Here is an 11600-nt window from a genome sequence, read left to right on the forward strand (position 1 = left end):
ATGGATTCGAACCCGAATATGTTTGAAATTTTTTTAAGCCGGACTCTATCCAAAGTCATTTTGTTGCAGTTCGTGAACCGCCTGCGAGCTTTAATTTTCAGTCATATAAATATTAATCTCATATTTGAATTTATCAAAATGGATTCGAACTCGAATATGTTCGAAATTTTTTTAATCCGAACTCTATCCAAAGTCATTTTGTTTGATAGTTCGCGAACCGCCTGCGAGCTTTAATATTTTATTAATATAGTATACTTATACATTACATATATATACATTTCTAGCATTTCAGACATCTCGAGCTTTCGATCATTCATTCTCGAAACTTACTATACAAACGTTAGTTTGAACAGGTCGCGAATATGTTCAAAAAAATTCTGAAACAAACTCAAACTCGAAGTTTTTTTTTTGAGCCGAACTTAAACCAAAAAAATTCGATTTTCGAATCGAGCTCGAGCTAAAATAACGGCCGAATTCAAACCTCATATTTTACTAATAGATATAATATTGTTGCTAGATTAGTAAATAATCATGTGTGTTCAATATATCATCAATGTGTGATATACACAAACGTATATATTGGAAATTTGGATTATAGAAAGGTGGGGAATTACAATACCCATATGTCAGGATGAATTTAGTTATAATTTTGTAGTAGTTTTTTGGCAATCAGACTCAGAAATTGAGAACGACTCAAAAACATGTTCTTTTTTACCGACGCACAAAGAAAATATTTTGTTGTGAATGAACAAGATATTGAAGATTTATCCATAAGTAAAATCGTAATTATTTATACGGGCATTTTCCACAGAAAACAGGAATCTTATTTAGAGTAATAGCTTAACATAAAAAATAGATTTCATATTTATTATTATAGGAACATAGTACAATTATTCTCATGCTTGCTTTGTATATAATTTTAAATTTTTGGTTTCATACACAAAGCTAAATCTGATTAAAATATAGATGAGTAGGTCTCTTATGAGACGGTCTCATGAATCTTTATCTGTGAAACGGGTCAACTCTACCGATATTCACAATAAAAAGTAATACTCTTAGCATAAAAAATAATACATTTTCATGGATGACCCAAATAAGAGATCCATCTCACAAAATACGACCAGTGAGATCGTCTCACATAAGTTTTTGTGAATATAGATCAACTCGCTGCTCCAAGTCCCGGATCAAAATTCCCAACTCATGGCCAATGAAATGAATAGTACTACCCTTTAGTTCAAGAAAAATTATACATAGTTTATTTTCGAAATTCTAATAAAGTAATTTTGTAATTTCAAATGTATCGTGTAATCAAGTTTTAGAATTCAAATGCAATGTATAATCTATTGTATAATCTATCTCAAATCATAAACCAATAAAATATATATGCACAAGATCAGATAAATAATATGGAAGACACCATTTTCTTTCTTTTTCACCCCATAAACGTCAAAAAAAGGAGTATATAAGCTACAAAGTACTAGCAAAAACCCTTCAAAATATTGTTAGACGACCCAAAATATAGAAGGGAAAAAAAAAGAGTAAAAAAATACAAAGGTGATCAATTTTTACAATTGATGACCATGTTGGTGCCAACTTTAGTGGCCATAGCATGCGACAATGATGTTCTAGGGCACTTCTTTGTTATGGTAGCCTTCGGGCCAAATTTGTGATGATTCAAATTCCCCCCGTAGCTCTTGCACGACTTCATTCTTTCCATGTAAGAGCTCTCCTTCTTTGCAAGATCTTCTAGGTTTTTCACACTTGCTAATGACCCAAAAGTTTGTGATCTCCCATGATAGTACTTGGATAGACCCCTCCTACACAAATCAAGTTTCAGAATATATACTGTAAGCTTGGCTAAAAACAAATCATGGTATACCTGATTTCTATTGTTTGATAAGTAAATCTTTATTAATACTTGTGTAAGAAGAAAATATATATAGCAGATGATTATCGGAATTTAGTTTGTGTTTGCTTACTTGATAGGGAGTTGGGACATGAGCTCTGCCAACTCAAAAAGAGGTCCGAGTTGAGGGGAAGTAGAATCAGAGCTGGAAGATGGTGATGATGAATCATCTGCTAGCTCGGAGGATGAGGAAGAAGATGAATCGACCGAATCATTCATGGAAGAGTAGGATGACTCCATGGATCCACAATATTCATCCGACTTCTTCGATCCCATTTCTTGGAAATTCTTCATTTCTTGATCTCCCATTGATTAAGGAAGAACCCAGAGAAGCCAAGAGAGAAGAGAGATGGTTGTTTGTGAGGATAAGTCCGTTTAATGTCACATAAAATAATGTCATCTTTGGGGATTATTATATATGGAAGTGGGATGCATATGTGGCTAAAAATGAGTGGGTTTGATTAGGTGTACAGTTTTGTAATATCCATAAACATGGGAGGCATTCTTGGTTTGAATCTCACATTGTACAAAGGAAGAGGATAAGGTCGTGTGTTTGAATCCATCCATATCCGAGTCACCGATGCCTTTGCCTTTGCCTTTGCACTTTGCACTTTGGGGAGACTGTCACCATCTCCCGCATCTTTTGTCCCCACAAAGTCATGATACCAGGCAGACTTTGGTGGTTATGGTTTTTTAAATTCCACAGTTTAAAGATTATGCCAACGAGTCCTTCACTTTCTTGAATTTGAATTTGAATTTCATTATATGATTTTTATACATAATCAATAACAATATATATGTGTGTGTGCGAGTGTGTGTGTTTTTTTTTTTAATCTACTTTCTCGATAGTCAATGATTTGTCCCATTTTGGGTTTACGCGATGCATTCTTGTAAGAATTTTTGTTTTGATACCTTAATTTTAATTTTTCGACTATTTTTGTTTATTTGGTGACGCTATGTCGGCATTTTCTGCTTCCATGACAATATTTTCTAACACTATAACAATATTTTCAGTTTCACGCTAGTTCTAACGAAATATGATCAAAGTCGATAAAAATATAAGTTAATGTACCAAAACCAAATTTTAAATATTTAGTTGATCTCCCAAAAAAATTATTTTCCCTAAAAACAACCAACATATCAACTCGATCGATTTTGCTAAGCTAGAAAAATTCGAGAGTTGTTATTTATTCTTTTGGAAAATAAATGATTTTATTTAAAGTAATATATATATATATATATATATGTGTGTGTGTGTGTGTGTGTGTGTGTGTGTGTGTGACTATTTCAACTTGAATACTCTTTTTCATGTTTGCGATGTATGATAAAATATAATGTTTTGGCCTATTAACGTATGCATAGATAAGTATGTAAGTATTTATAAATGTTATTTTCCAAAAAATATATATATATATTATCATATAATTTATCGGCTAAAATATTTGATATCTACTTATAGACATTTTGTTAATAAGTGTTTTTTTTCCTTCATTAAATTTTAGGCTATATTTGTTGTTTGTAGCTAGGGATGTAAATGAACCAAACGGTTTGCGAGCTATTCGAAGATCGGTTCGATAAAAAGCTCGTTTGGGTTTGTTTGTTAATCATATCAAACCAAGCCCAAGCTCGATTTTGAGCTCGAAAATTTAATCAAACCAAGCTCAAGCTTAAGGATATTCGGCTCGTGAGCTCGCAAACATGTTCGATAATAAGCTCGCGAGCTCGAGCTCGAGCTCGGCTCGATTAGGTGGCTCGTACTCAAGCTCGAGCTCGGCTCGTTTAGGTGGCTCGCAAACATGATTTTGGAATGATCAATAATATACTTATTTTTTTGTTTTGCTCTTATTTGTGTCGTTTTGGTTATTTATGAATGAATTTACATTTTTATGTCTGTTTTAAAATTAGTTTATAGATATATTTAATTTTTAACAAGCTCGATTCAAACTCAAACTCGAGCTCAATTCGAGCTCAATTCTATGCTTATCGAGCTCGAAAACGAGACAAGCTCAAGACAGGCTTGTTAAACATGTTAAACGAGCTATTAATGAATCAAGCTCGAGTCTGGCTTGATTAACATGTTAAAGGAGCTTTTAACGAGCCGAGCTCGAGCCTGGCTTGATTAACATGCTAAACGAGCTTTTAACGAGCCGAGCTCGAGCTTTTAACGAGCCGAGCTCGAGCTTTTAACGAGCTCAGAAATTTCAATACAAACCAAACTCGAGCCTGATAATAGAAGCTTGAATCAAGAGCTCGAGCATCAAACAATTTTAAACAAACCAAGCTAAAGTCTGATACTATTTAGTTTGATTTGGATCGTTTACGATCCCTATTCGTAGCTAAAGTTTCTGCTAATTGATGAGTAAAAAAAATTAAAAAAATCTGGCAATAATAGCGTCATATGATAGATAATATTTTATGTGAAATTATTTTATATATATATTTTTAAAATATTCAATTCGATTTATATTTAAAATGAAAAATAGTATTTTTTTAATATAAACTCTTGTAAAATGAGTTTTTTTATATATAAAATGAGAATAAAAAAATATTTAAGGATTATTATATTTTATTTTGTTCTGCCACAGTGACCTTAAATTAAATTAAATGTCAAGGATATCGTGATGGGCAATATATAATTAAAATAATTCTGTGGCATCAGACGACATGTAACGAATCACGAAGTCTGCGTTTGGATTAAATATAATTAGTTAGTGCAATTAATGTAGAATTTAATTATTAGATTAGGTTACGACAGCACTAATACCTTTGTCTTTATTAAAGTCAAAGGATAATTATATTATAAATATATTTAAACAATCGATTAGAGTAATTTCGGCTATTAGCAGCATTATAATATAATATAAAAAAGAATTACCCGAATAAACCAATCCAAATATTAGAGAATTCAGTTTTTTTTTTAAATTAGTTGAGTGACATTTTCGCAAGCTACGTTTTAAAAAAAATATGTTTTTTTATCATGCAATTCGTATATTTTTACATCGATTGTGTTTTTGTTACGGTCTCACAAATCTTTATCTGTGAGACGGGTCAATACTACCGATATTCACAATAAAAAGTAATATTTTTTCATTGATGAACCAAATAAGAGATCTATCTCACAAAATATGACACGTGATATCGTCTCACATAAGTTTTTGCCTATAATAGTTGAGAGGGTTAGAAAAACTGTTTGAAGAAGACACCGATATTTCTTTTTTTTTTACCCTCATCTTCAACACCAAAAAAAATTTCTTTTTTCTACCATAATATATTATATTTTTTTATTGAATTCAAGTTCAATAAAAAAAATAGATTTTTTGTTATACACAACAATGTATACGACACACTAACTATAATATTCACAAATTTCCAATATTCATTTTATTAATTGATTAAATAATATTTCAAATATATAATATTATTTCAAATGCAATACGTGTGTGTGAGTTGTTAGTATACATTAATAATCTTCCCATACGACTCGTGCGTGTAAAAAAAAATGTGTTAAAACAATTTAAAAACTATATTAATTTCCTATTTAAATCAATTTTGTAAATTAAGATATAAATGTTGGAGATTGAATTCCATTTCATTAAGCAACAATCTTTCTTCTGCTGCCAATTACAGATCGCTCAATTGGATTAATTGTTGTTTCAAATCTCCAGCTGATTTTCCAGATTCGCGATGTCTTCCCCGGCCGAGTAATTTATCAACTTTCTGCTTTATTGATGATTGTAGCAAAAAAAAAATTTATGACTGCGTTAGGCGTAAATGTTTGATTAAGATTTTGCAATTGAATGTGTTCGAGGGCTATTTGTTGTTGTTTTATGACTCGTGATTGACTGCTCTTCTTGCTAGTTGATTCAAGTCTGTGTCTTCGGATGAGGCATTATTGTTTGTTGATATATATTTTAACGAATTTCGATGCTTTTTTTTCCTTCCTTTTGCAAGTTTTGAGTGTTGCTTTGACTTTTGATTTAGTACTTCGGGCATGGACCTAAATCCTGATATTTTGATACCCTATCCACCACGGCATTACAGTAAAGGCATCTGACTGTAGGCAAAACCTGAAGATTATAGCAAGTTTTGTGTCATGACATGATGGTAACATACGTGGTTGTCTTGTAGGAGAAAATGCATCTTGTAGTTGTATCTATGTAAGCCAATTTTGAACATTTGAGACAAAGTGCTGCATACATTCTATGATTCTAATGGTTATATGACTGTAGGAGTGTGGGCAAAACCTGAAGATTATAAGACCCCTAAGACCGCAATATCAAGTGGGAAATTTAGGACTCTTGAATGGGTCATGTGAAGAAGATTGTTTAGTCAAACGTGGATGGAGAAAATGCAAAAACTCATCTTGGCATTTTTATATCCCTTACATTGATGGGATAAAAGAACTGATGGTTATGTGGTCTGTTTCTTGTTGTGAAACGTGATACTATTACCTTCTTTGATAAAAAAATGATAAATTAGTGGATTATGTTACCATTTATTTCTCACACTAGTTGCATGACATATGAAATATTATTTGTAAACTTTTTAGGAATAAAAAGTGTTGTGTGGACACCTTCGTTGTTTTGGAAAAGGGATAAAAGATTCGGGAAGGGTATTTTGGGGAAATTTATTGTTCACTTTGGGAAAAAATAATTATTTGATGGCCATTATTGTATTTTCCTAATGAGAGAATTGGAGGGAAATTTGGGCATTTAAGAATGCAAGAACCTAGAGCCTTGTGTGCATACAACAAAGTTGATGGGGCAGTTTTAAACGTTCATATATGGATGTGCTACTTGAGTTAATGTGCCTTTTTCTCTGGCATCTTATATATTCGTTTTCTATAGGTTGAGATGCATTTGCCCGTTTGATACATTTTTACACATTGAGTGTCATCATGTATGTTCTAATGTGGGTTTATTGCTGTTAGCTAAGTCTACACCTTGGTTGATATCTGTGCAGTAAAGATTTTGTGAAATTTGATTGAACTCGAGGGGAATTTGCTATCTACTGTACTTTATGTAGATTCAGTCGGAGGAAAGTCGGGATGCTAATAATGCAATGCAGGGACTATTCTCCAAACTAATAACGGAGTGCGGGAAAATATCATATTGTGGCGAAGGCTTCTCTTTTTTAGGCATATTTAAATGGAAGTTTTATATTTTTCTTCCAAATATTGGGTGTTTAAATGTGAAGTAAAGCCTTGTTATAATGTAATTCATTGTGAAGCTGCAGTAGGACTGAGTGAGACCTTAAACAATCAAAAGTGAAAGCTGAAATTGCTGTAAATTTATTTAACTGCAAATGCGTGTTTTGTTTTGACAACTAAATTGTAACTTAATGCATGAGTTCATTATTGTAGACTTGTAGTGACATCATAACTGGTTCATGGCTCATTGTCATTTGAGTGAATTTCTGAAACTGCATTTTCCACTTGTGATGCTAGGAATGTCTTCTGAAATGATGTTTCTAGAGATTTGGACCTTTTATAGCCTACTGAATGAGACATATATATATATGAGCAAGTTAACTATGAATTTGTTTTCCCCTCGTATCATGTTAGTTGATTTAATGGTTTCCAATTTGGGAGGTTCCATCTTTCAAAATTTCATGTTTACTATCACCGATAAATTTTGTGTCATACTAATATCCCGCTCTCTTCTCTCTCACCCATGCACAAACATATCTTTCATAATAAAATGAAAATGGATCTAGTGATTGTGAACTTTGTGACGTAAACTGGTATTGCAAATTTGCAATCGAGATTTATTTTGGACTCGTTATCTGGAAACCAATTTTTTTTTTCTGGAATCTCAATTTTATTGTCAGGTGTGGCGGCTGATAACCACATTCTTTTTTCTAGGCAAATTTTCAATCAATTTTGGGATTCGGCTCTTAATGATGTATGTTGCAATACAATTGTAATAATTGTGTCGTATTCGAAAATTTACCTTCTCCAATACTCTAGATCAAGATATTTGTTAAATAGCGCCTTCATAATTACTTTCTGATGCTGTAGAGCAAGATATGGAGTTCAATTGGAAAATGGACCTTTTCAAAGAAGAACAGCTGATTTCTTGTGGATGATGTTGTTTGGAGCTTTTTCTATATTGGTATATCAAGACTTTTCTCTATCCTCCCCTGTCTTTATGTCTTCATTTTCTATGTACCCTTTCTGTCTTCATTGAGAAGTTGATCTTATGGAAAGAGGTTCTATTATACATTCCTACTTTGTTCCCCCCCATTCTCGATTGACAGTTCCTCCTACAGCATCATTCTTATCATTTTGAATGCCACTTAGCTTTAAGAAGTTAACATGGCTATTTCTTTGTTTTCTTCTTTCTGTTTTATAACATATGCACTTTCCTGCTTGTATAGGCTCTATCTGCCATACCCTTCTTCTCGTCCTTTTACTTAGGCATATCACTTGTATTCATGCTTCTGTATATCTGGAGTAGAGAGTATCCAAATGCCAACATCAACCTTTATGGCCTTGTAACTCTTAAGGTACTTTACTTCTTAGTTTGGGTATCTCAACTACAAATATACTTGGTTTCTTCTTTCATTCTGGGCTCATAGTCACTTTCTTGTTTGGCTTAGGCATTTTACTTGCCCTGGGCAATGCTCTGTTTAGATGCCATCTTTGCTTCTCCAGTTGGACCAGATTTTTTGGGTATTATTGCTGGGCATCTTTATTACTTACTAACTGTGCTTCATCCGCTTGCTGGTGGGAAGAATATACTGAAGACGCCAGTTTTGATGTATCCTTTTTTCAGTTTTGATGTATCCTTTTCTTGTTGTCTGTACTCGAGCACACACAAACATGTGCTTGTACCAGCTTGCATTACATTATCAGTTGCGCCAGGTTAAAAATAATTTTCCAATGTCCCTAAAAAAAGATTCCAATGTGTTGTCTTTAGAATTTAGATGCTGTTAAACCATGAACATCCCATTTTAGCTAATGTGTTTTCTCACTTAACCATGTTATCCCCAATATTCTGGTGTAGCCTTAGAATTAGTATAGGAAAAATGGTTAGGAGGGGTGGGACCGAAATGACACGAATAATACCCTCGTCCCATTGGAAATATGAAAACCTTTTGATTTTCTCCCTCGTTTCTTTAATTTGTATTCAGACATAAAATAGTGGCAAGGTGGAGAATTGGTGCTCCAACAAACAGCCCACCTCAGCATGACAGAGCTACTGGTGGTGTATTTAGGGGAAGATCTCATCGCCTCCGCGGATGATACAACTGCTGCTCTTTACGATGGAAACGACATGAACTCTGTTGCACAAACTTCTGCTGACAAAGCACTAGCTTTTGAGGGAAAATCATTTCATATTTAGATATGAGGCGGCTAACATATGCTGAAAAGCCAAGTTATTTTAAAAGTTTGGGCAAATGTGGGCAGAGTCTGAAAACTCTCCTCTGGACAGAACTAAATTTTATGCTAGCGCATCTATTCACCTTTACATACATAATTTCAATATTTTGATTGACCTTGCATGGCAATAGACTTGCTAGCGATATGGACGGTATATCACCAGCATTACGACAGCTCGATATTGCAATTGCTTGTGGCAAGGTAGAGCAAAAATTAGTACTATTGTTCACATGCAAAGGTTTTAATTTAATGGTTTTCCTGGGCTGATCTGCAAGCCTGCAACCCCAGGTATGAAATCTTAAACTCATTTCACATTATTTTTTCTAATCTACCAAACAGATTGAACTCCAATATATGTTGAGAGCCATCTTGATTTAAATTGCTAGGAAAACTATAGATTATGCTGTACAATTTTGAATATCTGAATTTACATTATTTAAATTTAAGTTGGATCAAATCAAATAATTATATATTTTGGAGTTTGTTGAACGAGTTTTATAAAATATATGAAAAGGGAAAATCTCCGCAACAAAAAAGTGTGTCACTATACATTGATAGACACTGTGATCGGCATGCTCGTATATTTATTAATAGTTATAATTTTTGATAAACGACAAATGTTCGATCTTGTCATCAGAATCAGAGCCAAAGTCGTCACATGGTGTATTCTTATGGATTGCAATGCATGTAAATAGGAGAGCGTAACTAAGAGACCAACCGTTACGTGATATTTGAGTTGTAATATTTAAAATATTGAAATTACATATTTATAAACATCTTTTTCCACTTTTAGAAAGACCAATCGTTCTTATCTTCAAAATACCAAAATGGTCGGTCCGGCGGTCCCTATGTATGATGCTTAATTAATGAAAAATATTGAAATTATATTTTTATAAACATCTTTTTCCACTATAAAAAAAGACCAATGGTTCTTATCCTATAGATATAAAAATGGTTGGCCCCTATGAGTGATGCCTAATTAATGAAAATACCTACAAATTTTGAGCCATTTTCATTAAAGACGAGCCATCTCGCCCTTATTGTTGTGGTCCCTCGCCCTTTAAATTTTCGATCGAAGCACGTTGTTTTGCTGTTATAGAGGTCACTGTTTTTTGTGAGGTTGCAAACCCTTTGGTAAAATTACTGCTTGTTTAGGACAAATTAGGACCACGACCCATAATTTTATCGCTGTTGCTGTAAGAGAAATGCTTCTAAAACACGAATCCATGATTTAACTTCAAGCTCTTCGGTTTTAAGCATGTATCTTTTGGTTCGTGAGATGAGATAAATTGCATCTATTTTCATTAAAAGTTATTATGGATGGAACGTGAATTTTGAAATCGAATTTTTTTTCAACCTTTGCTACTCATGATTCCTAGTGTATGTTTGGCTCGATATTTACAACTTTTAAATTCTTAAAAAATGAATTACGTGTGATCGAATAAATTTTTTTTTAACAAAAATTATAATTTGTGATAATTATATCTGACAACAACCAAATATCATGTTTTGATTATTCTTTTGATATGGACAATTAATATTATTACTCCACATGATACTATAAAGTTTTGTGAATTCTTATATTAACTTTTAATTGAAGTTATCATATCCATCTTTTAACTCTACTTTGAAAGAGTGTTATATGGTAGTATATATTTTTTGTTTGCGCATAAATATATGGTAGGAAATTTATGGTCATGTAAACACAACAATATCGCTTATGCAATTGTATAAAATCACACGACACGAGTTCTAAGATTGTATTTGAATTAATGAATTCGATCTGGAGGGAAATATTTGTTTCGTTGAAGCGGTAAATTTAAAATGATGCTATTGTTTGTTAACAAATAAATCGTTTTTCCTCAGCACCCTGCATATAAAATGCGTGTGTCAATATTTTCTAAAATAGTAATGACATGTTCTTTCATGTTCTATAAGAATGTGATACGTTCCATTTCAAACGGCCAATCATCCTTCCTTTTCAATAATAAATTTCGATTAAGCCACAACCTAAAGAAAAATATTTAAATATATAATAATTCCATGCATGTGAGACGCAGCTGCCAAAATAATTTTATGATTCTACTAGACCATGACCAATTACTAAAAGTTATATATTTGAATTGTTCAGTAATTATATATATTTTTTTTTAAAAAAATAAAGCTATCCACTAGTTTGTTTATTTTATTCTTATTATTATAGAGTCATCAAATATTCAGATTAACTTCCGTCTTTCAAGGTAATGGTGACGGGAGGTTTGGTTCACAAGTCGTATCGATACATGATGCAAATAAGAATATTATGATCTC

The 11600-nt window shown here is 32.7% G+C and overlaps 2 protein-coding genes across 2 annotated transcripts; one reads left to right on the forward strand and one right to left on the reverse strand.

Annotated features, from left to right (window-relative positions):
* Window positions 1-1365: 1365 nt before the first annotated feature.
* Window positions 1366-2300, reverse strand: LOC142505346 (protein OXIDATIVE STRESS 3-like). The gene is made up of 2 exons (XM_075618296.1): window positions 1980-2300; window positions 1366-1817 (listed from the first exon to the last, which is right to left on the reverse strand). Exons 1-2 carry the CDS (start codon window positions 2213-2215, stop codon window positions 1559-1561), a joined length of 495 nt encoding a protein of 164 aa, XP_075474411.1. The 5' UTR covers window positions 2216-2300; the 3' UTR covers window positions 1366-1558.
* A 3202-nt stretch (window positions 2301-5502) lies between these two features.
* LOC142506094 (derlin-1-like) lies at window positions 5503-9726 on the forward strand (the record flags this gene model as incomplete). Its single annotated transcript, XM_075619239.1, has 6 exons — window positions 5503-5607; window positions 7736-7809; window positions 7926-8019; window positions 8285-8413; window positions 8507-8667; window positions 9041-9726. Coding segments are annotated over 6 exons (675 nt in total), but the record flags the coding sequence as incomplete, so codon positions are not given.
* Window positions 9727-11600: the final 1874 nt, after the last annotated feature.

Source organism: Primulina tabacum, chromosome 10 (assembly GCF_025594145.1).
Source record: "Primulina tabacum isolate GXHZ01 chromosome 10, ASM2559414v2, whole genome shotgun sequence".
NCBI lineage: Eukaryota > Viridiplantae > Streptophyta > Magnoliopsida > Lamiales > Gesneriaceae > Primulina > Primulina tabacum.

Bases quoted from the DNA above. Each gene is read 5' to 3' on its own strand.
- LOC142505346 (XM_075618296.1), bottom strand. From the start codon at position 2,215: ATGGGAGATCAAGAAATGAAGAATTTCCAAGAAATGGGATCGAAGAAG. The intron at 1,818-1,979 runs GTAAGCAAACAC...TGATTTGTGTAG, and splicing joins ATGTCCCAACTCCCTATCAA to GAGGGGTCTATCCAAGTACT.